The sequence below is a fragment of the Neophocaena asiaeorientalis genome, unplaced genomic scaffold, assembly GCF_003031525.2.
Source record: "Neophocaena asiaeorientalis asiaeorientalis breed wild unplaced genomic scaffold, Neophocaena_asiaeorientalis_V1.1 scaffold196, whole genome shotgun sequence".
Taxonomy (NCBI): Eukaryota; Metazoa; Chordata; class Mammalia; order Artiodactyla; family Phocoenidae; genus Neophocaena; species Neophocaena asiaeorientalis.
In genome coordinates this window covers 4498776-4526623 of record NW_020173929.1, presented here as the reverse complement: position 1 = coordinate 4526623, position 27848 = coordinate 4498776, and the positions used below count along the sequence as shown (strand labels likewise).

Here is a 27848-nt window from a genome sequence, read left to right as displayed (position 1 = left end):
AGATCCTATTAAAATTCACAAGCTATAACCTAATTTAAAAAGTAATTGGCCACCATTTAGTTTCAAGATGGAACCCCAACTCAAAGTTAGAGTGACATCCTATAGGAGTCTACCAACTTTGTTAAAGGAAAAAAAAAATCAATTCCTTTACTAGGAATCATGGAACAGACAGGTACTTAAGGTGAAACTCTGTGTTCTCTACCTTCTAGCGAAGCACACGAATCCCAGCAGCGAGAAAACACCACAGCACCAAACTGAAACGATCCAAATCAGGACTTTGTGCCAGCTGAGCTGGGCAGGAATGGACGGTGGAGGTGTTTCCAGATGGCAGTCACTCCCCCTGAATGGTTCTGAGCAAAGATCCCAATTGAGGTCTGAAGTGTCTGCCCGAGTCCCTTTCACTGGCCCAGATGAGGGCCTCAAGGAGTCCCCTTGGCACTCCGTGCAAGGACTCCTGATGCATTGTTCTCTGTCACCACCTCTACTGCCAACACTGACACCTCAGCCTTCTTCCAGAACACCTACAAACCCTCCTTAATTTCATGTTTCTGGGATGCACCTACAAATGTAAGAGATACTCCTCCCTATGACGCAGGCTTCATAATTTTGTTCCTTCACTGTAATTGTCTACATTTTAAAGGTATGGGGGGCTAACCAAGGCACTGAGAGAGATAAAAGCCTAGTCCAGGTTATATCATTAGTTAATAACGGAAATTAATTCAAACCCTATATCTTATGTGTTAGGATTTTAGGTCCTTAGGAGTGAGGACCACTTAACTTAGTCCCCCTGGCTCTGAGAACAGTGCCTAGATCATAGCAGAAGCTAATAAATATTGAGTATATATTGCCTGTTTTGATGGTACAGACCATTCTTTGGTTTTAAGAAATCAAGATAAGAGACAGAATATTTGTAAGAGGAGAGACAGTGATGTAGGTCCTTAAAATTCTGATACCCCATGCATTTGTACACCTTGCTCTTATTTTAAAAATGGTATTTATTTTCATTTGATAAAAACTACTTTGCATCTTACGACATAAACTTTAAAAAGTGGCCTAGGTTCTCCTTCCTCCTCTTTTCTCTGTCTTCCCCCTTCAAGGAGACATTTGGGGCAAAAAAAAATTTTTTTTCAAGGAGAAGAAGTTATTTGAAGAAATGGAAAACATTCATTTAAAAATTTCTCATGATACACGGCATAGAAATTGTGTAGCTTAGACCAAAATAACAGTAACAAAAACTTAAAAGGGGCCTTAAGAATCATCTAGTCATTCTCCCCTCTCCCCAGCCCTGTGGTCCAAATCAAGGGGTCACATACAGTTTCCATAATTTTTAGGTGGACATATTTTCCAGGAAGCTAAAGCACCTTTCAAAAGCATCTTGAAAATGTTTATACCCCTACGCTTTGTAGATTTTGCTCTCATTTCACAGTTGAATAAACTGCAGCTAGAAGCACGGTCTCCATCTTTTATTTGGCATGTGCTAAGTGAGTTAGGATCTTCTGGGCCAGCCTGGCTCAAAGCCCCGCTTCCCTATCTTGCATGCTCGAACCATTTGAATCTAGCCTGCATCTTCAGCTTAGCTGATTGGCTTGGTGCCTGCCCTCCACCCCACCTGGGTCTCAAACTGAGCCAATCATTTTCTCCCCTGGGAATCTGTAGTCACACGGGCCCCCTATGCCCCAAAGGGCCCTGTAATCCTGAGGGCCCGGTGCTCTGAAGGGCCTCATGCTTGGGGTTTAATGCTCTGCAGGTGCCATCTTCACTTCTTAATAGTCTTAGCTTTGAATCTGTGTTTTGTAAGTGAAGCCTGCTGGGGAAACAGAACACAGCGCAGGGGCTCAGGCTCAGCTCACTCATGGTCCTGCCTTCTACAGTCACCCCAGGAGGGATTACCAGGCCCCTGCTCCGCACCCCCATTGCTGCTCTCCACCCTGCTGGTCTCCCCTGCCCTGCCCCACCACTGCCATCCTTCTATTCCCAAGGTGGTGACAGGGTTGCGTCGGCAGGGGCCCAGGCCCTGGTGCTCTGTGGCATCTTGGGGAGAGGCCTGGTGGCAGCCCCCCCTCCCTGCCCTGGGCTGGCAGAGCTCTGGCTTGAGTACTGATGACTCAGCTGGGGGCCTCTCGACCACCCCTGAGCTATGTACCGAGAGCATGAAGGTTACAATCTCTTGGGGGTCCCCTGTCCACGACACGTTGTGGCCACAGGTCCACGGGAAGGGGAGTGCGTTCCTCACCCTGGTGGGAGCCACATTTGCATTCTGCACTGGGCCCTGCAAATTACGAAGCCCACCCTGTCTGCTGGTCACTTCAGCTAAGGACACACCAACTGGACATCTGTGGGGCTTAAGGCTGCTGAGACCTAAAAAAATGAAAGAAAAAAGAAAAGAAAACCAGCCTGGATTTAGACAGCTACCTTGCATTGTTTGTCTTTCGAAGTGTCTGTCCCCTCTGGCCTCACCTGCCAGTATTCCCAGCCCCAGACAAACGCCTGACTGTAGAAGGTGCTGAGAAAATGTATGGGAACAGAGCTGGAGAAGATCCTGGCTTTCCTCTTGTCCCACTCCCCGCCTGATGGCACCAACCGCATCACCTCCCCAGCCCAAAGGCTTCAAGCCAAAAAACATTACAAGTTAACATTACTCATGAACGTAACTAGCTAACATTACTAGTTACATTCAGTAGCAGCCACCTAGGAAATGGGCCCATTGTCACTTCGTGCAGCCCCCATAAGTGAACTTGGACGGGGAATACACAGCACTCTAAGGAAGTGGCAGAGGATCCGGAAGTCAGAAACAGCTGACCTGTTTTTATTAAGACATCGAAAATGGGCTGCCAACAGAACAAGGCTCAAAGGAAAAATGCAAAGAACAAGGATGTCTGTGGAAAGGCATCCAAAACCATGGAGCCTTCAGTGGGCTGGAAGGACCGAGCTCATCCTGGGTAATCACGGAGGGTGGGCGGGACGAGGCGAGGACGGCAGAGGACAGGGTGGGCTGCTGAGGTGCAGGGCTTGTTAATGTCAACCACATGCACCTTCAAGCAGGCTCCTCCTCGACCCGGCCAGAAGGACTCAGGAAAAGGGGGAACCAACAAGCTAGGGGGTGAGGAGAATGATGCCATTCCCACACAAGGTAGGAATTCTGTAAATGCTTAAGGCTGCCAGCCACCTGTCGCTTCTAATGCTTTAGCAGTGACGATAATAACGAGAACACAAAGAATGACGGTGGAGTTTTTTTTATTGTTTTACTCTTTGTCAGGCACTGTGTTATACCCTTCTCATGCATTATCTCACTCTACCTTTGCCACAAACTTATCCCCTTTATACAGATGAAGAAACCGAGGTTCAGAGAAGCAACTAGCAAATGTGAGACCAGAATTTGCACCCAGGTTGGCTGGAATCCAAAGCCCCAATCTTTCCCCCAGGATATTACTCTGGTTTACTTCAACAATGATTAAAAAAATACTAAGGTGAACAGCTATCATTCATTCACTGCTTACTTTCTGTACAAAGCACTTGATGTACGTTATCTCATCTAGTCACTGCATCAACCTTTTGAGGTAGGTACTACGATTACAACTAGATTACCACTAAGAAGATTGAGGTTCAGAGAGGTTAAGTAACATGCCTACAGTCACACAGCCGGCAAGTGTTCTAGCAAGGACTGGGATCCAGACCTTCCTGGCAGAAAGGCTGGCGCTTTTAGGCATCGCACTCTTCTGCCCTCTCAGTTGGAGAGGTTTTCAATGCCCTTTGCCCACAAGGGAAAGTAGATGAGATCCACTCGGTTCAGATACTGGGGGCAGCTGGCTTGGCAATTTCAGGCCACGTAACTGGGTTCCACCAAAGCTTCCATCCAGCTGGGTCATTGCTGCTGCCCGATCCTGCTACTGGCTTCTCAACTTCCGCCTCTCCAAAAGTACTTTCCTGGGGTCTCCCTCTCGACTACCATATGTAATGTCTGGCAAGGCATATACCTGGCTCCCAGGTGGATGTTATTCCCAAATGAGACATCCTTTCCCATCCCAGAGGTGTCTGGCAGCATGTCACTCTGCCTACTGAGAACTTGTATTAACCAATAATTCCATTCTAGGCATTTGTTTCCAGGGATAGCAATGTCTGCAAAAGTTGCTGTTGTTGGCACCAAGCCAGTGATGGAAATCATGGGCCACCTCCATTTTTTTTTCTCTTCTGTAACTTTGAAAGTACAGCCATCATCTCTTAGGATGTCTACATTTCCTGTGAACCTGGATGCCTTCCTAGATAAGCAACAAAAAGTCTTATAAACACAACTCACCCCCAGGACCAGAGAGTTCTTAATAAACCAGTCCTGGGGTTGTGTGTGTGGGTATGATGAGACCAGAGAGAAAGCCCCAGATGGGGAATGAAGAAAATTTGAAACTTGGTACAAGTTTCATCTTCATTTAGCACCATTTCGCTGGTAAAAGGGTAAAATTCACTAAAAGGGTGAATTTGGGCTTTTTTCAAAGTTATTTTACAAGGAAGCAGGAAAACGGTCCCATGTCTGTTTTGCTGGATCCTAAAAAAATAAAGTAAAATTAAATTTAAAAGCACTGAAACTTCTCTCCTCTGGGGTTTTCAGGGGATATCTTCCAGGCATTTTTAACATTTAAAGTATAATCCAAAAGCTTTTCTTCCGTGGCCAGATGGCCTGGGTTTGATCTCCGCTCTACCTTCTACTAGCTGTATGATTGTGGATAACCTTCCTTTACCCAGGTTCAGCTGCAGTATATGCTAAACGGTAATAATGAAATTTTCCCCATCAGCTGTCAGGAGGAATACATGACTTAGTGCAGGAAGGATTCTTGGAGCAGTTCTCAGACTTGAGCACACATGAGAATCACAGAGGACTTGCTAAAACACAGGCTGCTGCGCCACAGTCCCCTCAGTTTCTGACTCAGTTCCTCTGAGGTGGGGCCTGAGAATTTGCTTTTCTGACACATTCTCAGGTGATGCTGAAGACGCAGGTCCAGGGACCACACTTTGAGAACCAACCGCTCAGAACTGTTGAACAATGCCTGGCACATAAATGCTTGAAAATATTAGCTGTTGTTACAATGATGGCTATTTTAGTCTTCCTTATAGCTGTGAAACAGCCTCCAAGAAAGGTCGCCCGTTGCTTTCCAAGTCTAACAAATATTTCTCAGACCTCCCACCTCAGTCTTGACTTCTTATGGCCACTGAGCTGCTGGATGTTTCCACGTATTTGGATGTTTCCACTTTTCCAGCATCTACCCCTGCCTTCCATCCCTTCCCCCAATGGTTCCCTAAATCTGTCTCCTGCCATTTCCGGCCTAGTCTACTTGGAAGTCACCCAATTTCATCCATAATGGGTTCCTAAAAACACATACCCATGTGGACCTAGACACTTACATGATATCAGGGGGAGTTCTGTTCCCACAGAGCCAAAAAGGATGATAAAATCCCTAATTACATCTCATTTTCAGAGCTAGTCTTCAGGTGATATATTTGCAGCATTTGGTACCTACATCTTCCCTCCTTAACAACGGAATGTGTAATAACCTCAGTGCAATGAGGCCGAAGAGTTGCCATTTCCTCATATACCCATTGATTTCCATCCTTCTCTCAATTATATTAAGATCTGTGGTTATCAATTTCAAGACTCATTTTTCCATTTTGCTTCATAAAATTGCAGGAAAGTCCAATAAAATTATTCAAATAATTGCATAAAATTCAAGTAATTGCCGAGGAGGGCAGCCTGAAGCATCCAGGGGTCCTCCTGGCAGCCCCCAGACTAGCACCTTTTCTCTCCCCTCTCAACAGCCAAGGGGAGCTTTAAGCCACCCCAATGTTCACAGACTCCCCAAGGCCTCTCTTCCAGGTACTGGCCAAATGCAAGATGCAACTTCTAACGACCTTCTCACCTAAAGACATCATCCTCTCCCCTCTTGCTTGTCTTCTCACTGGAGCCCAGCTCCTCTTGTTCAAAGCCCCTCTGTATACTGGCCCCAATTTTACCTTCAAAGCAGAGTATATGGGAATTGTGCCTTACTACCTTCTGCCCACCTAATTATCTCTTTTCCCCTTTTGGGAATCCCGTTTGTTTTAGAAGCCTTCCCAGGTGGATTAAAGAAGATTATTATTTAATAATCTTAAAGATTATTAAGATAATCTTTACGATTATTATTAATCTTAAATAATAATATTATTGTTAATAATAAAGATTAATAATCTTAAAGAATAGTAAAGATTATACTGGGCCTGTTTTTAAGCCTTTACCATCCACTCAGGGTTTCAGTTAACACGATGCCGTGTGTCCCCTATACGGATGCATCTACCTCCCTGCACTGCAATTTCAAACTCCATGGTGACCAGGATGCTTCCGTGGGTCTCTCCTTCAGCTCCCTGCCACATGCCACACGCCCTTAATGAATCTTCTCTGATAATGATGAGCTAAGGGGAAAGTGGCCTCTTGTGACTGCCACAGATAACGAGCAGTAGATGGAAACCTTTACATCAAACATTTACATCATCCGTGCCCTACTGACAAGTATGGTGGCCAAATTTCTCCTTTTCTTAGGTACTATCTTATTCAAAGCCACTGACTACACACTGAGTCTCTGTATCAAGCGAAACTCTAGTTCCACCAAAAATAATTTAACTTTCTGGGCTTGGGGAAAAGCTTTCAACAGACACAACACAACCAGCAGAGGCAGAAGCACAGAAAGTATGATCAGCCACCTCTCCCATCCCCAGGCCCCGGACCACCAAGGCACCTAATCAGGTAAGAGAAAAATGCAGAGCATTTCCTGTCAACCATTTCCAAAGACAAAAGGAACCAATTACCCCGCAGAGCTGTCTCTAGGATGTAGAGTTCCTGTCGGAAACCCCAATTTTCCTTCCGGGTGCAATTCAAAACAGACGGAGGAAAAAGGAAAATCAATACTGGAAATGTCAAAGATTTTTCTGGCCTCTGTCATATGGAAATCTATCTGTGCTTTTGTCAATCAAACAGCCTGTCTTCTCTGTATGCAGACACAAGATAAGCACCATCTTTCCGCCTGCTCTGCCCCTGCCCTCACCTCGGGTCATTTTCATTATTCTTCACTGAAGACAATCTTTCTGTGAGTCTTTCTTCAAAGCTGCAAAATGAGAATGTTCACTTTCAAAAGCGGAGCCACGGTGATGGCTTTTACAAGTAGCAGTCTCTGGGGTGGGGGGGTCTGGGTCCCAGGAGACAGACCTCATTGCTGAGTCCAGATGTCCAGGCGGTGGGGGGGTGGGGGGCGTGGCCATCTCATCCTCCACACGGAGGAACCCACTCATCACCTTCCCCAACAGCCACATCCATGGCATTTGGGTCTTACCTGTCCACCCCCCTGGTTCTGCTCCTCACTTGTCCCCAGACCTTCCTCCCTCCTCCTTGCTGGAGGAATGTTCTTTCTGGAGCCCATTCTGACTTTCCCTCTTGAAACTACATCCGATAGTTGAGTGTGAAGGCTGAGGTCACCTCTATCAGTCTTGCCTCCTGGATTTCCCTCTTCATCTGAAAAGCTCTTCTTGGTGTGGCTTTGAAACCAGCCCATTTTCAAGGGTGCCTAGCGAAGGACTTTCCACGCCTGAGTCTCTCTTGAACCACCTTCACCACTTGGTCACAGCCAGGGCCACATACACTATTATTCTTTGTATACTATTTTTCTTCAATCAATCCACTTTTTAAAAACATAAATATGTTTATAAAAGAAACCACAGCAACACCATTTACCATAAATTGAATGTAACTCAAGGATCAACTCAATCTCAACAAAATGATGTTATGTAATCCTAATTAGACATTGCTTCTAGCTGAAGACACTAATTTTGAAACCTGCTCTCTCTTCCTTAAACAAGAGAGATCACCAAGTCTTGCAGAAGTGTAACAGACACAAGGGCACAAACGAAGACTCTCCCTGGCACGATCAGAAGAGCTAAAGGAAAATAAGGAAAGGAAACACTTACCACAAAGGTGAATGTTATTTAATACCATTGTGTGCAACTCCTAAAATCTCTCATGTATCTGTGGTGGGCAACCCCTCCCTCTCTCCCAATAAAGTTTATTGAGCATCTACTATGTGCTAGGTAATTTCCAGGGACTGGAGAACCAAACATATTTTTAAAAAGGCTCTGTGCCTACATGAGACTTAAAACCTACATTTTAATAAACAGTGTCTACGATAGGCTTTTCTCCAGTCTAGCACCATAAACTAAGGAAAAACCCAGATTCAAAACTGTGAAAACCAGTTCATACCCCACACCCCCAGAAAGAGACTCAATATTCACCAAGCAGTTTCTCTGATTAAGCACTCGATAAAAAATGACATGTGGTTACCAGCTGTTAAGTGTCTGGCATACTTTGTAAGCAGCACTTACTGCCCCCAAAACCTCAGGGCTTTCCAGATAAATAAATCTCCACCCAAATGCCCTTCCCCACCCATCCGAGGGGTAGCCCCCAAAGCCAAGACATGACTGACATTTCAAACTTGACTGAAACCACACAGATCCCTGTCTATTTTAAATGTCAACGAGGAAGGCAGCTGGGCTGGCAGGTTTCACCAGGAGGGATTGAAAAACCACTTCTCTGTAGTTGGATTTAAAACTCAGTCACTAGAGACAGCAAGAGAAGAGAGTGAGGACAAGACTGACCTTTGAGTCGAGGGCAACTGAAATGATTCACATTTGTGACTAATTATCTCTTTTTTAATCTTTGTTTGTCTCTCCCTGGACAGGGGTTTTCTTTCAAGCAGCTGAGACATTTGCCCTGATTGAATTCCAGGCTTCTGCTGGGTCTTGCTTTGTCCAGATATAGAGTGGCCAAGTGGTCATTTTCTGGTGTGTGTGGGTGTGGGTGTGCATGTGAGAGAGAAACAACTGACATTTGTCATTCTTTTAAAGTGCACATAAAAGTTTAAGCTTCCTGATTTATGGAAAGAAAATGGAAGGATGCCTGCGTTATTTTTAAAAGCTAAAAACTCTTTAAACTGTCTTAAAAGTGTGCTCACCTGGGATACAGAATAATATCACCAACCTGAAACCAATTTATTATGGATTTTTTTTATGTCACCTTCCCATTAAAAGGGATGGATTACACTTTAGAATAACAAATATGTATACAGTTGACCCTTGAACAACGCGAGGGGTTAGGGGCACCAACCCTCCGTGTAGTCGAGAATCTGCATATAATTTATAGTTGACCCTCCGTATCTGAGGTTTTTTTGTATCCACAGATACAACCAACCATGGATCCTGCAGTACTATAGTATTGACTATTGAAAAAATCTGTGTGGGGACTTCCCACCACGTGTCTTTGGATGGAGTCAGGAAGGCATCTCGTGTCAGTGGATTAGAAACCATCCGGACTGCACCTGGAATCTTGAACTCATTAGCTGCAATAACAACAGTGTCTAGGCAGGAGGGATGTTAGCTTATCTGATTCAATTCTATCTTTAACAGAACAGACCGAGAGGCTTAGTGACAAGAAAGAACTTGGCTAAAGGGACATAGCATTACACTCAATTAGGTACCATACACGGAGTGGGAGGGAATGGCACTAGGAAAGCAGTTCTCAAAGTGTGGTTTGGGGTCTCCTGAGGGATCACCCAGACCTTTCCCACATGGTCAAAACGATTTCCTTAACAACACTAAGCTGTTATTTGCCTTGCATCCTCCGTTGAGTGTACTGTCGAATTTTCCAGAGACTAGGTGCAATCTTTTCCAGACGGGCAATATCACAATAGACTGACTATGACGCCGATATGAGGATCCAGTGTCTGCAGGTAGAGATTTGCAGACATATAAAACAATACCACTCTCCTATCCTTTTATTTTCAGAAAGTTATTTTTCATAAAAATGCCGTTTATGCTAACATGTAGTAGGTTTATTATTTGAATGAATTAAGGCACACAGTAAATTTTCTCAGGCTTAATTTCTAATATGGTGAAAATACATAGAGATAACCCAAATAAATGATCATTTTTAAGAGCGTAACGGGGTCCTTGAGACCAAAAAGCCGGAGAACCGCTGTCTGAGGCTATAGTCTCCATAAAAGCAGGGACCACGCTTGCCCTGTACGCCTCCACTGCCACTGCACTGCAGTGCCCAGCACGCAGTAGGGCTGCACTGCAGTGCCCAGCACATAGTAGGAACTCGGGATACATAATTTTGGATGTTGAAGGCATGTCCAGGTGTACAGTATCGGTCACTCCTTTAGGTACATGTACCCACGCGCACAATATAAGACAAGCTCAGACCCACACAGCTTACCTGAAAATAGTCTGTAATGAACGATCCAAGTTCACTCTTCAGCAGCCTCCTGGAAAGAGAGAAAAACTGTCAAGCAGCCCTTGATGCTATAGCTCCTGGTGTTCACAGATGCTTGGTGAATTGCCGTGCTCACCAGTGGCACAGGGGCCGAGGCCAGGCCTGAGCCGGAAGTGTGCTTTCCTAGGCCCCAGTAATACCCCACCCCCACCAAGGTCATTAGGGAACTGGGGCAGATGGAACTCCTAGAAGGCATCTGCTCCTTAGTTCACTTTTACAGATAAAGCATCTCAAGAGGGCAGCCACAGGAGATCCCAATTCTAACAGAGGTGGAGGCAGGCAGGGGCACCTGGCTTCATGTGCGGCAAAAAATAAGGAAGTAGAAAGGCCATGGTTTTGTAATTCCCCCTCATTTGCAGACTTTACGGTTTAAAATGCATTTTTCATACATTCTTCACCCCAGGATTGCAAAGTATGTGTGTGTGTTGGGGAGCAATTATTATCTCTCGCGTATAGATAAAGAAATTGAGGCTCAGAGAGGTCTCCCAAATAAGTCAGCGGCAGAGTGAAGATTCAAACCCAGACCTTCTGCAAATTCAACATCTCTTTGCATAACCCTACCCAGCCTCGCCCCCAAATCCATCGGAGACACTGAGCTTGGTGCCATGGTTTCAGGGGCCTTACTGCCCATCCCAAAGGGACTTAAAAGTCCTTCAAAGGAGAACAGATGGATTTTATTTACGCAGCACAAACATTTATTCAGCTGCTCTTTATGAGCCAGACATTGTTCTAGCGCCAGGCTTGCAGAAGTGAGCAAGACAGGCGAGGTCTCTGCCCTCAAGGAGCTTACATCCTTGGGGGGAGGGGTGTGGAGAGCTAGCAGGTTAATCGATACACTCCAGAGGTAAGTGCAAAGAGTCTTAAGCGCTTAAAAAATAAAAATAAAACATGGTGGTATTGGCACCAGACCTCCTTCTCCCTGAGAGAAATCATGGGACTATCCCTACTGCTCTTTCTTTAATTTGATCCAAGTAAGGTGAGGAAGCTAAAACCAAGGATCCAGGGGAAAAAAAACGCTTCAGGACTTCCAATAACTTCATTTACGCATCCCACTGGACACGGTTACTAAAGAGCAAACACTCAAGCTTCTGACAACACCTGCTGGGTTTTAACTCCTCAAAAAATGCATTCTCACGTGTCGCTGTAGGATAAACAGGAAGTTACAACAAGATGCCACAGTGTGCAGAAGATAGACACAATAAGACTGAGTCACAAGAAGAAGAAACATCCATGATCTAAATTTCTGCACCAGAAAGAGCCCTGGAAAGCTGAAAACTCATGCTGAGCAAGGAAGATACCTTCCTTTTGCCAGGACAGAAAACGTATCTGTGGTGGACACTGCATTTTGAGATCCAAGTGAATGGCAGGCTCTCAGAAGGCCATCCCATCCACAGAACCCAGGGGTTCACCCAGATGCGGGTGGGTCTGGCAGAGACAGGGGAGCCTTCGTCGGTCACTGGGCCAAGAGCAGGTGGGTCACAGCTGGTCTTCAAGGCCAGAGGCGTCGCTCAGACGGGACACAGAAATCAAGTGGGCAGCCCCAGAGGGAGGCCCTGAAACAGGAAGAGGCAGGGAGGCTGCTTCTGGCTGCTGGAAAGAGAAGCACCTCCCAACAAAGTCTTCATGGCCACTGGGAAGTCTCAAAACCATAGGTGAAGAAGCGAAGCTTCATCGAAAAGTGGAAAATCAGGGCTTCCCTGGTGGCGCAGCGGTTGAGAGTCCGCCTGCCGATGCAGGGGACACGGGTTCGTGCCCCGGTCCGGGAAGATCCCACATGTCACGGAGCGGCTAGGCCTGTGAGCTGTAGCCTCTGAGCCTGCGCGTCCGGAGCCTGTGCTCCGCAACGGGAGAGACCACAACAGTGAGAGGCCCGCGGACCGCAAAAAAAAAAAAAAAAGTGGAAAAACAAGTCCTCATAACGGGCTACTACTAACAGAGTTTCTTAAGCATTATCTCGGGCACTTACAATGTTAAGGGGTCAACACGGTTCTGAGACTAAAACGCAGGCTATGGAATTGGTGTCCCGAGGAAGCCATGCTGGGAGGACACTGTGTTCATGTAGACGCTTCAGGTAAAATGGAAAGAGAGACAGAGGTCGTCAGTACAGGTGAGCCTTCAGGGTCAAGAGCTATGGAAACCCACTTGGAGCAAGGCGGAGGAGTAACAATCGTGAACTGGGGCTGGACGTGATTAGACAGGTGGTACCCCAGAAGCACTGTGATGCTACACAACTGAGGAATCCAAGAGGTCTCCTCCCCTACCTATCAGGGAGGGCGGAAAGGCTGCAGACTGCAGTGACAGGAACGGTACATCACCCTTAAGTTACAGCCGGGACTGCAGCAAGCCCCGGCCAAGGCCAGAATTCTTGGCAGAGCATTACAGGAAGACAAAGCTTGAGGTAGAAATCAGCTGATAAAGGAGCAGAGATTAAAGAGTGAACTTGTTGCAACTGCCAAGACAAAGGCATAGCAAAAAGGACCCAGAAGCTAGTAGCAGCCATACCAGGGGCAGCAAGATGGTGATGGATAAGAATAAAGAGGCAGGATATGAAGAGGTGCTCCCACCACACTGATAAGAGCGGTCCTCAGTCCTTTACTGAAGCGGAACCACACACAGGTGTGGCAATCTGCTTTATATATGTTAAATGTAATAGACTGTAAGCAGGTACTGTAAGAGAATTCCATGTTCAAAACCCTCTCTACTAGGTATTGTTGTACAGAATTATCAGAACAGAATAGACCCTAGCTGATCATTTAAGTCAACATTCCATTGTCCTGGGTGGGTAAATCAGTAAGCTACCCTGTTCCTTACAAAATCCTGTCTTATTTCTGTCTGCACATGTTATGAGTTAGACAAGGTCAATACATACATGTACGGCACTTCCGCTGCGGTGAAATATGGAATCAACGTAAATGTGCACCAATAAAGTGCTCATAAAAACCTGGTCCAGGGCTTCCCTGGTGGCGCAGTGGTTGGGAGTCCGCCTGCCAATGCAGGGGACACGGGTTCGTGCCCCGGTCCGGGAAGATCCCACATGCCGCGGAGCGGCTGGGCCCGTGAGCCATGGCTGCTGAGCCCGCGCGTCCGGAGCCTGTGCTCTGCAACGGGAGAGGCCACAACAGTGAGAGGCCCGCGTCCCAAAAAAAAAAAAAAAAAAAAAAACCTGGTTCATTCGTGCAATGAAGTTCTAAGTAGCCATAAAAAAACAAAAGGGAATAAGGAAGTGCTGTTAAGTAATGATATGAAAATATCTACATTACGTTAAGTCAGAAAGAAGCAAGATGCAGAACACTGTGTATAATGTGCTACCTTGTGAGAAGGGAAGAGAAAACATATGTATTTTTTATTTACACGAGAGCAACAAATTCACTTGTCAAATCTGCTCTAACTTGCTGTTCTGTCATAACTATGATTTGGTTTCCAAGAGACCCTTTGAACTGAAATATACAGTACCTTGATTTTTTTTTCAGTATCTTGATTTTTAAACACACAAAACATACATGCATTTTCAAAATTATATGTAAATGCACTGGGTTGTGTCTCCTCCTCTCCATCTTCCCAAGTAGGAGGCTGGAGAAGGTTGAGGCTGTTACTGGAAATTTAGCAAACTTTATCCCCTGAAGTTGGGAAACGCTGTGCTAGAGACACCAAACCACCTCGTTAGACCCTAGTCTGTGGACCTCGTATAAAGTGTCAAGTATCCCCTGCTGCTTTTCCACAAATATTCCTCATATGTGCGTAAAGAAGCTCTGGAGGAATAACCAATAAACTACTGTAATAAAAGTTATCTTTGGCAGGGGAGCCGGAGCTGGGTTTCTGGAGTACAAGGCAGGGAGATTCTTCAATGTATATCTCGTTGTATATATAAATTTTTAGTACACTGTGAACACATCCTACTCAAAAACATTAAAAAAATTTTTTTGAATTAACAATAACCACCATCAGGGTTACCAACAGATGGCTTGAGGCCGAGAAGGAATTGTGGGAGTGCGTTCCCACATCAAGGGCACAATATCAGGGGCACAATATCAGGAAGCAGACTGTCCTAGGGGATCAGAGAATCCCACAAGTCCTGAGAATCTGCCAATGCAAACCCACCCCAGGCTGGTAACCCGAGAACTTAATGCAGAGAGAGGGGGGTGAGGAGAGGACAGAGCTGGCTCAGCCAAGCTGAGAACAGTCTGCCGCTGAGTCACAGTGCGAGATCCACCATCTATTTCTATATTCTGTGTTTACTCTGCTTGCACTTGGATTACAAGGAAAGGGTACTTCTCAAAAACTCTACCCTGGTCTTAGCTGAACTGAGAGAAAGGGATTTTCCACCCCTCTACCTTGAGGTACCATCTCCAGGGGGAACTCATCAGTAGTTTCCCTCCAAAACAGGAACGGGGTGACTGATAGAACATCGGGACCCCATGAGTTAATTCACCGAATCACAAACGTCTACTGAAAACCTACTCTGTGTCAGATGTGGTGTGAGGTGCTAGGAGAGAAGGATGGGAGAGCTCAGACAATGACTTCCTGCCCATCGGGACCCCTCTCCCAGGAGACAGGGGTACCATCTCGTCCAAAAAATGGAAAGTATCAAGGCATTAGGGATGCACAGACCTAAATTCACAGAGGGACCACTCACCCTATAACCTTCCTCACTACATTTGCCAGTTTAGCTTGTAAAGCACGAGAAAGAAGAGAAAAGCAGAAGAAAGACAACAGAATCAAAGAGCCTGTTCTTGTGGTTCCCTAGATACGGAAGAGATGGAAATCCTGATTCCCAAAACCTAGGACATATGTTTCTCCTGGGCACAGAGGCACAGAACCCGGCAGCCTTCCTTCCACTTTTTCCATCCTTTCCTAGGGTCTCTTCCCAGGAAACAGGAAAGTTATTACATACTGGAGCAAATAATAATAATAAACAAAAAACAAATTGCTCCTAGGATGGAGCCTAGCTTTTTTCCCAATTAAAGTTTACTGAGCACTTACTAAGTGCCAGGCACCATTGTCAACAACGTATATGTATTTCCTCATTTAAGCGTAAAACAAAACCGCTTTTTATACACAAGAAAATGGAACAGCAGAGGTTACTGAGGAGGCATGCAGCAAGCTCAGGATGGAGAGGAGAGAAGTCTCACTGAATGTGAGGGTCTGGAGGCAGCCACCTGGGTCCGAAGCCTGTGGTCAGCAGTAACCTTTGCAAGTTAACTGTACAATTTAGTCCCTTGTAACTGTTTCCTCAACTGGAACTTGGGGATAGTAAGGGTAGCCACTCCACAGGATTACTGCAAGGGCTAAACGAATTAATCCTTGAACGGTATGCTCCCGGGATACAGCAAGGCTCAGCAAGTGTCACTACCACCATCATCACCACCATCATGACCATGATCACCACCACCACCATCACCACCACCACCACCACCACCACCACCACCATCACCATCACCATCATCACCACCACCACCACCATCACCATCATCACCACCACCACCACCACCACCACCACCATCATCACCACCACCACCATCACCACCACCACCACCACCACCATCACCATCATCACCATCATCACCACCATCACCACCACTACCAGCACCATCATCACCACCATCACCACCATTGTCACCACCATCAGCCATTGAGCTAGAAAGAGAAGGAAGTGGGGACCTGAGAGTAATGGGAAGTGAATGCTTATGTGGGACTCAACCCAAAAGGGAAATGGGGCATGAAGTTCAGTCAGAAGCCAAAAGGGCAGTAATAAGGAGAAATGAGGAACCATTCACACGCTGATCTGTACTATCTCACCCCCTTTTCCTCCAGGCTGACTGGGTGAGACACCACCCCAGATGACAGGATTTCCTGTTATTATACAGACCGTCATCTAACCCTGCACCATCTTGTCAACTCAACTTCCCACTTCTGTGGGCTTGAAGGTAAACGAGGCACAGCCCAAGCTGGATCTAGCTGGTTATGAGGTACAGGGAGGACCAGATGGCAGGCAGGGCATGGAGTGGCAGAAATGATGTAGACAAATCACCTTAGATGTGAGCCACAATATCTCTTGTGCACAGGGAAAGCCCCAAGGCAGCAAAATCCCAAAGGATAATGAAACAGCTTGGAGACAGGTGCCACAGGGCTAAAGTTTAGCCAGCACGAGTGGGGACACCATATCAGTTGTGAAGTATTTCTGTGCCATTTGGCAATCAGGGGCTGCCGCAAGTACCCAGGCCTTTTGGTGGGATCTAGCCGACGTCCTCTTGGTCTAGGAACAGCAGGGGGCCTCAGGGTCCTGTGCCTGACGCTATAGCTCGTCAGTCAGTGCCTGTCCAACCTGATCATTATATCCTCCTGAGATCACCCACCTTGCTTCTGCAATAGGACACATTTCAAGGAGGTGGCGTCTTTTAAGCAGTAACACAGGAAAACATCCCTTTCCTCTGCTGGCCCATTCTATGGGGGCCCATCAGAGGTTGTGTGCGTAACTCAGATAAAATTCTAGGATTCTCACACCTCTCTGTTTTCTGCACCCCAGTGTGTGGCAGTGGGGACAGTGAAAAAGATGGAGAAAACCAACAAAAAGCATTTCCAGAGCTCCTAATTATGTCACATGTACCATGCTAAGCAGATGGCACAAAGCATCTTGAATCCTCCAATAGCCTCTAAGGCAGGAATTTATTTTGCAGATGAGGCGACTGTTGCTCAGAGCCTTCCCTGAGGCCATACACTGGCAGGTCCCACCTCAAACAGAGGCCCACCTGAACATCAGGCAGTGGTACCCCCATCCCCACAGGGCCAGGCAGGTAAGGTGAGTGAGGGAAGCATATGGGCACAGACAGTGGGGCTGCAGCCAGGCCTCGCTCCCACTGACCAGTTCCAGATGCAGCGTTGCCCCATGTAGACTTTCCAGAGAGGCCTGGATCTTTAGGTGGGATGTCCAGATTTCCAAACACTGTGCAGGCCGACCACTTCATGGGCCAATCCCAGAGGTTTCTGATTCACTACTTCCCTTCAACTATTCTTCCTGCCCCCAGAGATGAGTCTGTTTCTCAACTAGAGCAGACACAAGGTATCAACACACGGCCAGGCAGAGCGACCTGGGCCAAAAAAGAGAAGATCTCGCCTGCAGGCCTCCCAAACGAGTGTCCTCAGGAGACAATGCCCACTCATTTGATGATCTGTTCATGAATCTACATCCAGGAGCATCAGGCCTAAAGCTGGACAATGCCAGGCATGTGCCTCTTGCAGCCCACTTACTGTGTGTTGAGGCACGTGGGAGGCTCAAGTTCAAGTCCCAGGTCAGCTACTAACTAGCTCTGCGACTCTGGGCAAGTTATTCCAGTCCTCTGTGCCTCTATTTCCTCATCTGTAAGATAGGGATACAGTGGCACCCGGCTCATAGGGGCGTGGTGAGTTTTACAAGAGTTAACACACAGAGCCCGGCACGCACTAAATAAATGTTCTGCTGACGTCTACTGTTATTATTACCGCACAGAATCTTGACTCAGCCTGGTCCCTTCTGCCAGCCTGTGGGTTCCATCCGGCCTCTCCTCTCCTCTCCTCCCCTCCCAGCTCTGCCCGCAGCTGTGGGTCCCAGTACAGTCGACAGACTCCCTCACAGAGCTGGAAGCATCTGAGGTGGAGCTCCCTTCCGGGCCTCAGACAGCCAACTGACTCAGAACCAGGACGTTTCAACTCCGACCTGTGAGAGACCGAGCTCAATTCTTGGAACCTCCCCTTTCCTTGAAAATCTCTGGGGTTTCCTTCATGACACCTCCCTCCCAACAAGAACAGAAGCAGGGTGGTTGGAGAGAGAAGGAAAATGTGAGTTTCCTGCCTCAGGCCAGCTGCAGATAACTCATCTCTGGTTTCCGGAAACCTCATCTCTGAGCCTTTATTTCTGTTGAGAAAAAAAAAAAAAAAAACCAGGAAGAAGGAGGGGTGAAAGAGTATGGAGAGAGTAGTGGCAAGATCTTTATATCCTCACCTGCCCTTTCTACCTGATTCCCACCTGTTCATCCTGCAGATTTCAAAGGAGGCATGGCTTTCTCCCATATTTAATCATGTGCCCAGCCCCTCACATTCCCCAACACTCTGGGTTCTGCTACCACCCCACTTAGAACATCATATGATAACTGCCTATTCAGTTCCCCACTCTCACTCTGCCGTAAGTTCCCCAAGGGCAAGAACAACCCAGCTCAACGGCTGCCCCAGAACCTGGCCCAGTACCTGGCAAAGTCCACAAATATTCACTGATTAAATGAAGAAAATCATCAATGACCCCTCCCTCTACACGTACCCCCTGCACTCCCACCAGCCAACCAAAAAGTGAAAGCACTTTTCAGAAACTACTTGCGTAGGTTCTTATAAGAACCAATACAAATAAATCATGGCTTTCTCACGCTTTCCTAACTCTCTGTCATCAGTGGAATAGTTGCCGAAAGGCATGTTTAGCAAGAGCGCGCTTCTGTGTCAGAGTTTGGCCACTCTTGTTCCTGGGAAAGCTCGTGAAACCCAAACCTCTAACAGAGACTTGTGCCCATTGCCAAAATGCAGCCACATTAGAATTGAGGCTAGAGAGGGGCGTTCAAAACCACATCGATGCCCCATAGAGAATTTAAACCAAGAAGACATTCAGGTCCAGCCCACACCAGTGCAGACGGACACTCAGGGCGGGCAGAATTGTAGATTGTGATGACGAGGGATTTCACTAGAATATGTCTATTCTGAGGGGTGATTTTCAATAGAAAAGATTCTGATTTATGGTCTTCATATTGACAGACCATGAGCCCTGACTTTAATTGGGGGAAAACTGGCCACTTGATTGAGGTGTGACATTCCTGATGAATTTGTTCCTAAAATGTCTCCGCACCTGAATAGACGTTTCTCCAAGTGGATAAAATGGATGACTAATGAGAACCTGCTGTATAAAAAAATAAATAAAATTAAATTTTTAAAAACCCAAAATTAATGAGGAAATAAATCCTAATGAGAAATGGGGTTAAGATCATGTGGAGTTAGATGACAAAAATCCTATATCCTGGCTTCTGCATCAGGAGGTAAACTGGCTCACTGTGAGCAAAAGTTGTTCTTAAATTAATATTTAAGAAAAAGCATGAAATTTCAGACTGCTAATTTTACCGTAATTACCATGCATGTTATCGCAAATGTCCTTATTTTTTTTAACCTGTTTAATTTATTATTTTTGTAAAAAATCTGGGTAAATTTGGTGATCCAGAAATATGTGCAGTTAACAGCAAAGGCGATAGTGAAGGACTCTTAGCTCCATCCATAGGGTGTGGACAATGTATCAATAGCACATTCTATTATGTTCTTTCAACAGCTATATAGATATACCAGTGAGATTAGACCACCACTTCCAGGGTTGTGTTCAGAAGCATATCTGTTCTTGGCAATAATAACGGGTAGCGTGAGAACCACATTTCCATTGTTAGCTTGAGGAACACTATATAAGGAATTTTCTTGTTTTCTAAAACACATAATATACACAAGCATATTGTATCCTTTAAGTTGCTAATTAATGTGGACACAAGTGCATGGAAAGGCATTATCTCTGTACCTCCAATAATTTTCATTTCAATAAAAGTGTAAACTATGGCTGGACACTTTCCAGTCTTTTTTTCAAAAAAAAAAAAAAGGTCTCCGCATCCTTCTCTTGATCTAGTAATGTGTTTTAGAAGTTGAACATCCTTAGTCCAGAGTTCTTCCTCAGAGATACCCCAAAGTCTATCTACTTAAGTTTAAACTGAAGTTCATTTTTAAGACATGGAGACACGTCTGAGAAGAAAAGATCAATTGTTTGCAACGACTGCATTTCAGAACCCAGTTATATAAAACTTACCTTCCTGGTCATCCTTTGCATTGGCTAATATTTACACAAATTCATATTTCCCAGGGAACATACTAACTCCACAGTTAGAAAGATGGCCAGGGCTGGCTGGGGTGACCCGGGAAAGCTGATTTAGGCTTTGACATTGGACTTGGATAATCCATCAAAGTTTATTACTGTTTGGCTGGAGTAGAATGAAGCACTGAGAGAGTCATTTCCTCTTGTTCTTTCCTCTGCAGAAAGGAGAAACAGCTGGCTCTCCTTGTAAGAACTTAGCCTCACCCACACTTCCAGGCCAGCACATTCTTGGAAGGGCCTGTCCTGGACCTCTCTAGTTCAAAGTCAGCTCACCTCATCCAAACAGCTAGAGAACTTTGTATACAGTACTGTTTATGGGGCAATTCATCACACTGCCCTGTGCTCTCACGCATGGTACTCAGCCAGCATTTATCACTTTATTATTGCTCAAGTTTCATAACAGGAATAATAATGGCTAACATGTATTCGGCACCAGATCTTGTAATAATGACATTTTTAGCATTGTCTCAGACCTCCCTGATGTTCATGTCATTATTATCTCCGTTTCATAAAAGAAAAAACAGAGATTGATAAATGAAGTAACTTGCCCATGTCACACAGCTGGTCTAATTTGGATCCCTAGTCTCTCTGAATCCAAAAGCCACTCTCTTAACAAGTTAAACTATTCTCTCGAATCTGGCAGGGATCTTCTTGCACATGGAACTGTCATAATTGATTGAAAAATGGGCTTGAGATGAATAGCCTTCTCTCCTTTGGCATCTTCTTCCCTCATCCCTACCGCCTCTGCCCCTCACCCCACCTGGTCGGGCCTCAACGCTGGCCAGTTTGCCATTGTGTTCTGCGAACAGGTCTTTTCACAGAAAAAAGAGAGTGAAGAAAAACCAAAACCTGTCTATTTAAATGTAACCAGAGAGTAGAATGTCTGTTTTGGTGTTTTAATTACTGAAATAAAGGCAGCTGTGTTTATTCCCATGTTGGCTTTTGCAGACGTGGGTTCAATTTATTTAACTTGGGACGACCAGGTCATACATATGCCTGGGATGTGTTTCATGTTCTCAGTTATACTCTGAGTGTCTGTGCTGGGAAAGCCCATCTCTGTTCTAACCACCATCCTAAAGAAGGACAGAGGGCAGACGGTCCAGGACATGGTCATCGAAGCTCTGGCTTTTGACAGCTTTGAGCTGTTCACATCCAGGCAATTATTTTCAAACCCCAACCATATGTGTTTCTCACTAGCCTGAAAATTGCTCCAAACATAGAAAGGAACATCCAACAGCCCCCGCTAAACCCAATACTGGAAAGGAGTGTTGGAGGAGTGATGTGATCCTTGGAGGGATGTTAAGAATCACAGCACATGGTACAGATGGAGTCCCAGAGGCCTTGGGAAAGGAACAAAGGCAGAAAGAAAGATCAAGACCATTGGCTTCACACTTCTTCCAGCCTAGAACCTCTCTCTCTGACACTACGATATAGTGTAAAGAGCACAGATTCCACTGGGGACTGAATTGTGTCCCCTCACCCCCCAAATTCATATGTTGAAGCCCTACACCCACAATGTGACACTATTTGGAGGTGGGGCCTTTGGGAAGTAATTAGGTTCTGATGAGGTCATGAAGGTTGGACCCTCAACACTCATGTTGGGATTAGCATCCTTATAAGAAGGGACACCAGAGAGCTTGCTCTCTCCCCATCGCGTACACAAAGAGGCCGTGCGAGGACACAGCAAGATGGCGGCCAGGAAGAGAGCTCTCACCAGGAACCCAATCTGCCAGCACCTCGACCTTGGACTTCCCAGTTTCCAGAACAGTGAGAAATAAGCATCTATCGTTTAAGCCTCCCAGTCTATGGTTACAAAAACCATTCGGTAGCCTGAGCAAACTAACATAGGTGCCTACGTCAGACAGGGGTTCACATCCTGACTCTATCGTTCATAGCTGCGTGACCTTGGACGAGCTACTTTGTTTCTCTTGCCCATCATTTTGTGGATAAGCTATGCACTGAGAACAATGATTGTCTCTCAGGGCTGTGAGGAGGGCTGAATATGATGTATGTGAAAGGTGCCTGGCACTTTTCCTGGCACCTCCATCCACGTCAGTTCCCTTCTCCCCCACTTGGGTGTCCTTAGCGCTAGAATCTGGGACACGACACCCCATCAGCGATGCCGCCCCATGTATGCTATGGCCAATCTCATAAATGGGCAGCCCGTTGGTCAAATTCAGCCCACAGATGTGTTTTGTTTGGCCTGTACCAATGTTTGGGGACATTTGGATTACTTATCAACATTTAAAAGACAAAATTTCACATAAAAATCTCAATTTCTGGTTCTTCTTGAGAAATAAGATGGTATGTCACTGGACCTGCATTGTTCTGGGCAGGGGGGGGATCCCCTTAGACAGAGGGTGAGCTCTCACCTCCACTCTCCAGGCCGGCTTCACCCACTTAGACCTGCTGGGTACCTGCGGGCTTCTGAGTGAGCAGCCCGGGGTTAACAGGGCTGTTGAAATCTAGCGTGGCCCGTATTTTTCCTAGCTGCCCACAAAGGTTTTAGGTACAATTTCAGGATCAGTCCCCTGATGTGAGGAACAATTAGCACGTTCCTGAGTCACCGTTTTATTTATTTATACATCTATTGTGAGCTAAGGAACGTTCACGGAAAAGACGGAGATCTTAGTTCTTGGAGTAAACTTCAGCTCTTGCAAGCTGGGGGGTTGGCCGACCCAACTTTGCCCTTGTCACTCAACATCTCAGGGCCTCAGTTTCCTCCTCTGTAAAAGGAGGGCTTGGGTGAGATGATCTCTATTGTTTCTTTCCATATTTGTGTAATTATTAAGCGAAATTCAAGTGCCTGGCTAGAAATTTAACACAACTCTGTTTGTTTCCAAGCTCTAAACGTTTTAATGAAAGCAGAGCTCTTAAAACACCTCACTGGGGGCTTCCCGGGTGGCGCAGTTGAAAAAAAAAAAAAAAAAAAACCACCTCACTGACCCTTAACACAGGTCTTAACTAAATGTAAACAAGACCTGAATAATGGCCGTTTTTAATGTTCTGCCCATTCCAGGGTTAGGTCTTCACCCTTGATGTTCTGCACTTAACACATCCAAGAGGAATGAACACCAGGGCATTAAAAGACCTGATGTTCAACCTCCTGTCCCAGGAGACCTCGGGGCTCTGGGCCCTGCTTGCCTCTCTGCCCGCATTTCACCAAAACACAAACCCAACCGCACCACCACCCAACCTCCAGTACTCTGCGCACGTGGGCCTTCTTTCAGTTCCTTGCTCGTTGCTACCACTGGACCTTTGCACATGCAGTTGCCCCCACCTGGAGCCCTCTTCATCTAGTTAATTCCCACCGATCCTTCAGATGACAGCACAAGTATCAAATCACCATTCCTGGCCTCCTTGGCAAGATCAAGTCCCACTAACATACACTTTCATCACATCAGCTGTGTGGGAGTAGCCGTCACAGGTGCATAATTACATTTTACATGTGTGATCAGTTGACTAAAGATTATCTCCTCAACTGAACATAAATTCCAGGAGAGCAGGGGCCACATCTGTCTTTGCTCATTGTTGTTTTTCCAGTGCCTGGCTAATAGGGAGGCACTCATATATTTGACGAATGAAAGAACAAGTAGTGGACTCTACTGGGAAGATTCTCAAAGACATTAAACTCCTCAAGGACCATGTCTTGTTGAGGGTTTCATCACCAAAACCTAACAGCAATGACAGTAACGATGATGATAAGAGCCCCAAGTACCAAATACTCGGTGTGTTCCAACCCTGTTCTTACAGACTATTTATGTAGTAACTCAATAACTCACAAGAATCTTGTGCATTGGAAGTAGGTGCATTTCCTATCTCTGCTTCACAGAAGAGGAAACCAAGGCACAGAGAAGTTGGCGAGCTACTTAGTAAAAGGAAGGATAGTAATAAAATCCCAAGCCGTCTGCTACCAACTGCTAGGCCATCCTGGCCTAATATGGCACCTAATAATCAAGCAGGGCACAAGAAATGTTTACAGAATAAATGGCAGCTACCAGATGTCAACCCTCTACCCCCTGCACCCCAGTGACCCAAACATACATTATCTACATGGACAAATGGACGAGCCCTCTCTGGAGCAGAAGTCTAGACAGATAAGGGCCTCAGAACTTAACAGTTACAAGAGTCTCATTAAATCCAACAGAAGCAGCAATAGGAACTAAGCAGAAAACAGAACTTAAGGTAAAGCGCCTGGGGGTGGGGTAGCTCCTTCCACCCCAGCTCAGGCCCACGGTGGGAGGGTCCCGGCCTGGCCAGCCACATACCTGATGTTTTCGTTCAGTGTGTAGAGCTCATTGCTTTGCAAACCGCCCCCTTTAAAGACATTGATCACGGCAGTCTGGACGCTGCAGGGAAATAGAAATGACCCCTGGTGAGTGGATCTGTCTCCCCGGGGCCATTTCCTCAAGCAGCTCAGAGCTGAAGGTGAGTGGAAGGGCCGGGAAGCCTGTGGCACAAACACGGCCATGTTTTCTATCCCTGGAATCTGTCACTTCCATCTGAGGGTCCTTGGAGAGGAAGGGAGACTGAGGCCAGGAGGACCCAAAAGTAGGCCCTCTCCCCACCCCCCGCACTTTCTCGCAGGCTGGCAGCCCTGCTGGGGGACGGCCTTAATGAAGGGCAGGCAGTGGGATCTACTCTCAGGAAACTGCGTGGCCACCACCGCTGGGCCTGAAAGAATCCCCAGTGGCAGTAACTGCAAGCAGGAGACGACTCAGGTCTGGGGTTCTTTCACTCAGGAGACCCGTCTTCACAGGGCAGCCTGGAGACCCAGGGCCAATAGGAAAGGATAATTCCTTGCCTTTTTAAAATGTTTAATTTAAAAAAAATTTCAAATATGGATTTTAATTGTCCTTGCCTTTTACTAGTACCCTCTGGGAAGAACTCCAGAGGGGCTAGCCTCACTTCCCCTGCCACTCCCACTCCTGCCACTGTCTAGGCAGAAGGGTTAATCCGTTGAGGGGCCCAGGTAAGTCTTGACTCTATGTTCTCTGGACCCCAGCCCAACATTTCAGCAAGGAGCTGATCACAAGCTTGTCTTTACCAAAGGTTCTAGGCCTTTTTAAATGAACAAGCCTCCATTTAACATCAAAACATTTCGGACACCTCCTCCCTCCCCATCATAAGGGTTGGGCATTCATTGAAAAATCCATAATAATCCAAATGACAAAGAATTCCATAATGCTTTAAAATAATGATGCATTGATTTATCCAAAAAGGAACCACACAGATTTGAAAAACAGCTCAGAGAAGGGCGAGACGTACGACGGATTCAGTCTCTACTCGGTGCTGGGTGCACAATAGTTCGTTCAGCTGAACGCCTTACAAAGGCTAAGTGTCTCCTCTCCCAGCCACCTGTGGCTCCCAGGTATGGATCACCCCTGGTTTACGCTGCTTAGTTAGCTTTTCACAGATACTGTCTTAGCTCTCCGAAGGGGTAACAGGTGACTTGAGGTTACTTATATGTTCCCACCCCCGGGTCCTCTTACAATTGGCGTGTGACTAATGGGCATGAACGGTAACTGTAAGTTCTGATCCAACTGTCCCGGGCTGGTTAACTGACTCTGAGAGCCCAGAGGCCCCCAGTGGTCCGCTTTCCCTCTACTAAAACAAGGAAAGCTGGGGAGAGGGAGGGGGAGAGGGACAAATTAGGAGTATGGGATTCACAAACTCCTATACATAAAATAAATAAGCAACAAGGATTTACTGTATAGCACAGGGAACGATATTCAATATCTTGGAATAACCTATAATGGAACACAATCAGAAAAAAGAAAACTGAATCACTTTGCTGTGCACCTGAAACTAACACAACATTGTAAATCAACTAGACTTCAATAAAAAAAGAAAAAAATTTTTTAATAAAGGAAAGCTAATGGATACAGCTGCCGTAGGGAAAGCACGCTCTTCATCAATCAACCCTATACTCACGACCTTCTGGAGCTAAGATATCAGGAGATGCTGAAGCTCAGCCAGCCCCTGGCCCTGCTCTGGTGCTGGCAGTGCCCCTCTGCCCACCCGTGCCTCCTGTACCTGTTCCAGGCCGAGTTGGAGCTCAGCTGCAGAGCCTGGCGGGCTGCCTGGAAGCGGGGCAAGTCGCTGAGCGCCGGGGAGCTCATGAAGCGCGGTCTGGGCCTGCGGAAAGAGCCCATCTTGGGGAACTCGACAGGCAGGCTGGGGGCGAAGCTGCGGGTCATAAGTCCAGGTGAGGGGACGGCTTCTCCTCTGGACCTGAAGGTTCCGACTGCCCACCCAGAGGGCTTCTCCCAGGACCGCTTTCTGGCCCTCAGGCTTTCTCAAAACCACAACGTGAGCCAACACCTGAAAAGAGAGAGCAGCTTTTGTTGAAAACGCCTAGGCTGAGCAGACCCCAACTTGGAGGAAGTTGGCTGGGGCTTCCTGGCCAAACTATCCTAAAAACAATTCCAGGACCCCACAGCACTATCTATACCCTGCAGGGTCCCATTCACAAGTGTTTACAGGCCTCTTGTTAGTTTTGGTCACTTCCCAAAATGGGAAGCCAGCGACAGTGGGTTGAGGCCAGTCCTACAGAAAAGTGATTTCTAAGCTGGACTTGACTTGGTTCCCATGCGCGCTCATCAGAGTTTGGGTGCTGGCTGGGTTTCTGTAGACCCCACGATGCTGTGCGTTAAGAGATGGCTTTTTAAAGAACAGAGAACACAAGAGTTCCTTGTCCTGGCACTGAAGACCGTCCATGACATGCCCTGACCACGAGAGCCCACGTGTATTGCTCAGTATTTCCCAAAGTGTCAGTACCTCTTCACTCAGGCCCAGCTCCTCACTCTCTCTTACCTGCTGTTCATTCATTCATTCCATCAGAACATATTTATTGGTTACTATTTATTAACCATGTGAGCTGTGGGGCATCCAAAGATTTCTAAGACCTAGTCCCTGCCTTCCAGAGGCTCATGAGGAAGATGACTGGTCATGTATTTGTTCACACAATAAATATTTATTGAGCACCTACTATGCTCCAGGCACTCAGGTACTGGGGATACAATGGTGGCCCTGGAGAATATGGTCCCTGCCCCATGGAGCTCACAACTGGCAGGCAATGCTCCATGCCAGGCTGACTCCCTCCCAGGCTTTTGATTGTATCTACCGTTTCCCTTGCCCAGAACCCCCTCCCTCTTCCTCTCTGCTTGTCTAAATCTAACTTACCCTGAAGGGTTGGGTTCAAGGATACTGTCTCCTGGAAGCCTTTAAGGCTTCATGGTTAATGGCCGTGACTTTGAGTGAATCTGGGTTTGAGTCTTAACAAGGCCACTCCCAAGCTGTGTGACTTTGAGTTCATTAAGTCTGAGAGTCCACACCTGTTAGCACTGCCAACTTCCCAGGACTGACGAGAGAGGAAATGAGATGGTGTGACATGCCCAGCAGAACAGCAGACCCAAGGCTCTCAAGCATCAGCTGTTTCTGTCCAGACTCATCTCCTTCTTTCCTCGGCACTTTTAAACCTGTCCTTTCAGTCTTTTCATCTTTAGTGAGCCTCAAGTCCAAACTGACAACTTAAAGTGAGTTTTGAAACTGGTCAGAGTGAAGGACAGAAGGAAACCACCAAGGTCATAGTTA

General features: G+C 46.4%; 1 protein-coding gene across 8 annotated transcripts in view; it reads right to left on the bottom strand.

Moving 5' to 3' along the window:
* PRR5L (proline rich 5 like) overlaps positions 1-27848 on the bottom strand; it is a 72425-nt gene that overhangs the window by 24373 nt on the left and 20204 nt on the right. For all 8 annotated transcript variants that reach the window (XM_024752557.1, XM_024752552.1, XM_024752558.1 and 5 more), the window contains exons 2-4: positions 26289-26576; positions 24521-24601; positions 10280-10328 (exon numbers count right to left, since the gene is read on the bottom strand). In XM_024752557.1, coding sequence (XP_024608325.1) covers positions 10280-10328; positions 24521-24601; positions 26289-26452 — 294 coding nt within the window. In that variant the 5' untranslated portion in view covers positions 26453-26576. The remainder of the gene's footprint in view (positions 1-10279; positions 10329-24520; positions 24602-26288; positions 26577-27848) is intronic.